At 48.5% G+C, this 3,985-nt stretch overlaps 1 protein-coding gene across 1 annotated transcript; it reads left to right on the top strand.

Moving 5' to 3' along the window:
- Window positions 1-443: 443 nt before the first annotated feature.
- Window positions 444-2,800, top strand: LOC117891608. Its single transcript, XM_034797141.1, has 4 exons — window positions 444-2,091; window positions 2,153-2,249; window positions 2,310-2,666; window positions 2,729-2,800. The coding sequence occupies exons 1-4, from the start codon at window positions 502-504 to the stop codon at window positions 2,764-2,766; spliced, it is 2,082 nt and encodes a 693-aa protein (XP_034653032.1). The 5' UTR covers window positions 444-501; the 3' UTR covers window positions 2,767-2,800.
- The last annotated feature ends 1,185 nt before the right edge of the window (window positions 2,801-3,985 follow it).

The raw sequence follows: 3,985 nt of genomic DNA, 5'->3' as shown, positions 1-3,985 counted from the left end.
AAAGGTTACTGCCCTGAAGATTGTTTTGCATGCAGTTTCAGTTTGTTGTTTTTTCTCAGTTGTTTATTTAGCCCACACGAGTTTGTCTCTCTCTCTCTCTCTCTCTCTTGCTTATGGATGGTTGGCAAAAAATAACGAATTCTGACTGCATTTTCCCAGCAATTGTGGCATGGAAAAGCTTGTTTAAATAATCGCTCCACTCGTCCGTTAGTCAGCGATTCATTTATTTAAGCCTTTTATTTCAATATGAAAGACAGACAGGATTACACGTAATGGATGGACTTTTGTTTAAATAGAGAAATGTATATGAACAAATAAATGTATTTTAATCGCAGTCATCACTGGGGGAAAGGAGTTTTAAGTCAAGAAAGGGAGACACATAAGTCATCTCTCTCTCACATTCATCAGATACAAATGATTGAGCAAACAAACAACATATCGAAAATATTTAGTACCTAAACGAGGGTGAATATATTTTGCTAGAACCCAACAAACACAATAATGGCGGAGACTGCAGCCGAGGAAGCTGCTGCCATGCCGCAAGAGGAACCCATGCCTATGCCCCACAAGGAAGAAACTGCTGTGAAGGAACCACCAAACACGGCAGAGCCTCTAAAGAAGGTGGATTCGGAGCAGCCAATAGAATATACAGATGTACAGCCACATCTATCCGAAAGTGAGGATATGCATCCACCAGTTGAAGGTGAGGAGACTGAGATAAAGCCAACTGAAGGCGAAGGGACCGATCCTCAGCAGTCTGGAAGTGTCCGCGACACGGAGCTTCAGCGGGTGGCCGACGAGCACAAGAGACAGAAAAAAGCTAAGGCCAAATTGATGTTAAAGAGAATAAAAGGAGTGCCCGTGGATGATGCCACCGAAGAGGGCACCGAGTGGCCCGAGGAGGACGGCGCGGAGGGTGAGGAGAAGGAACCAGGCGAGAAGGATGATGCTGAGCAAATGGAGGACTCTCAGCGCTCATCTGAAGATTCAGCGGTACCTGATGTCCACAGTTCAGATGAATGGGCAGAACGAGTGGATTTTCTAGAGGAACAAATCAGCATTGAATCACTGTCCGACTTGGAGGATCCACGGGGTCCGCCCGAACACAACTTCATGGCCGCATTTCTCCGGGAATTCGAGAGTTTGCCCTCATTGAGCGACATATCCGAGAACAGCACCTCGAGTAGGATCGAGTTGGAGATGCGTCCGACTGCAGAGCCTGAGCGGGTTACTGTGGATCCCGGGAGATTTGTGCAGTCCGTTGACCGCTACTCGGGCTCATCTTCATCTGCGCGGAGTCTCAGTGGTTCGTCGGAGATGTCTGTGCACCAGTTGATCGTTGAAGAGGAGGAAGAACCAGAGGCACTGTCACAAAGCTCGTTCCTGGGCAGCCTAATTGAGGAACCAGAGCCCGCGCCCAAGGAGCTGATAATACAGGATGACGCCGATATTATGGCGCAGATCTACATCGAATCGGAGAGCGAGGATGATGGCAAAGAGGTGGTGGATCCCAAGGTGGCCGCCCATATCCTCGTGAAAAAGATAACAATCGAGTTCCTCGATAGTCTGATCAATCGAGTGGTGCAAATCTCCGAAGTTGGAGCCAGAGCAAAGCTCTTCGACAAGGGCAAAATGCTGGAGGAGATTGAGCGTCTGGTGAACCAGTTCGTCCTGGAGCGTTACACCAACAGCATCCTCAACAACAAGATGGGAGAGCACTACAAGCGCAACAGAAAGCCGGACAAGTACGCCGCGCTGCCGTCACAAGTGGAGGTCATCGAAGGTCGCCGATATATAGCGGCCCTCAATCTCGTCGATAGCCTCATGGAGCGCTCCACTATCATCAAGAAGAATGGTTGTTATGTCATTTCACGCGCTCAGTTGGAGCTGCATGCCTGCTACACGTTGTCAAAGTTTGTGACGGAGAATCTGGAGAGCTGCATGCGACAGAATCTGCTGCGCCAGGATTCGGACAGATTGCGGCGACTGCTGGACGCGGAGCTGCGTCGCATGGAGAATCTGCGAAACGAAATCAGCGAGAAGCGCTACGAACTCAATTTGAATCTACGCTCCCTGGCTGTCATGGCGGAGGTAACTACGGGGATATAATACTTCTCCTTCCATTACTCCATTATTGTTTGCTTTTGTGTAGAAAATGCGTTTAGTGGAGAGAATTACAGACGATCTGACGACATCTCAAGTGCAAAATGCCACCGACAATATCATACATTTGGATAAACGACTTGAGGGTAAGAGAAGGTCAAGGCATATCCTTTATGCTCATGTACCATAACGCCCTCCCCCCGCAGATCGCACCAAGGATGTGCTGGCCATGCAGGGAAATTATAAGAAATTTCTGATCGAAAAGACTTGCATACGCGAGAAGCGCACCATGATCGCAGAATCCTTGGGTCTGGCCAAGAACGTGCTGTATGAGAAGGGCGAGCGCCTGAATGAGTTGCGGCATCATTTGAGCGATATTCAAGCTAAGCGCCTAAAGATCAAGACCACTCACGCCAAACTCCAGGCCAAGGGAGGTCTGCTGTTCCAGCCAGCCCTCATGTATGAGTACGACAAGTGCCTGGAGGAGGTCGAGGGCAGGCGTGTGACTGTCGGCAAGCTGCGAAAGACCTACAAAGACTTGACGAATCGCCTGAGTATGCTTGGTAGGCGCATCAATTGTGGGTTTGGTGTTTGATTGGTGCTCTAACTTTCTCCTCTGTTGTAGAACGTGCAAAAACAACGGCGACCGTGGCATCTGTTTGATGTCTCATGTACTTCCCTGTTGCCGTTCAGTTCCTTAATTCTCTGTTTATTTCAATACAAGATTCAACCTTCACATTCGGACATTAAACTTGTGCTTGCATGAACACAGTAACTATTCAGAGTTAAGCTCTGAATTAGCGTAAACATTTTGAACATGTGCCAGCATTTCGGCATATCAATTATGATTACTGGCCACAGGCGTGTACAAATCTCAAGCCTCCAGTTAGAGCAGAACAATGCAGGCATCGAGAGAGAGGGAGATTGCCATCACTCGGTCCAGCGATGCGTCACCTCAGACACCGGCAGACACAAACAACATATGGCCGACGACGCTCGCTGCTCGGGGCTTTACTTTTGATTCAACTTCTGGCAATGCTGCGGGGGGTTCGGAATGCTGCCGCTGCCGCTGCCTTCGCACCTTCCTCGTCGGTTGCTATTGCCGCTGCTTGTGACTAGAAAATGGCGCCGTGCCGTTGCCTGAAAATTACAGTTTGGCTTGGGGTTTCGTTGTCTTATGTTACGCAGACACACTCGCAGCCGTACAATTTTATTATCGTTTTGTTACGTGTGATTTTATTGCCTGGCGGCAAACAATGACGAAGGAGACTAGATACCAACGACATTTGTGTGGCATACATTGCGTGTACGTGATGTGTGTGATTATGTTGGCTCGGTGGATGTTGTTTATTGGGGGATGAAACCGAAATACCTTTGACAACAACATTGTTCCGCTAAATTACTTTGCCAACAAACACGAGAGAGAGACAGAGAGAGAGAGAGAGAGAGAATACCACTAAAAATAGTTGTTCCCCGCACGACAAGCAAATGAAAAGCTCAATATTGAATACGTAGCCACAAGCAGACTCGTTTGGGTCTGACTCTCCTGTTGACTTTTCAAGCTTCCACTCCTCTCCTTTCTCTTTTAAAGTGCATTGTGGGGTTGCTGCTGCTGTCCGCACTCCATGCGCCGCACGTGGTATCCACTGGCTGATTATTTAAAAATTTATGAAGCCACCCAAGCGCAGCTGAAAACTTTTGCACAAAACTAAACAAACTGCTGCAACAACGAGAATGAGAATGGGTGGTGTTGGGTGGCGGTGATGGGGGTAGAGCTGCTGCAAAGATAGTGGGGGGAGAGCGTAACAAACACGGCAACACGGACGACAACTATGATGACGACAACGATGGCGACAGCAGCAGCAGCAGCAGCAAAAGGAGC

This window comes from Drosophila subobscura, chromosome E, assembly GCF_008121235.1.
Source record: "Drosophila subobscura isolate 14011-0131.10 chromosome E, UCBerk_Dsub_1.0, whole genome shotgun sequence".
Lineage (NCBI taxonomy): Eukaryota > Metazoa > Arthropoda > Insecta > Diptera > Drosophilidae > Drosophila > Drosophila subobscura.
Note: the sequence above shows the minus strand (reverse complement) of the source record. Positions and strands in the feature narration are given on the sequence as shown.

Excerpts from the sequence above, each read along its gene's own strand:
- LOC117891608 (XM_034797141.1), top strand. The coding sequence starts at position 502 with ATGGCGGAGACTGCAGCCGAGGAAGCTGCTGCCATGCCGCAAGAGGAA. Across the intron at positions 2,250-2,309 it reads TTTGGATAAACGACTTGAGG|ATCGCACCAAGGATGTGCTG; the intron begins GTAAGAGAAGGT and ends CTCCCCCCGCAG. Across the intron at positions 2,667-2,728 it reads GAATCGCCTGAGTATGCTTG|AACGTGCAAAAACAACGGCG; the intron begins GTAGGCGCATCA and ends CCTCTGTTGTAG.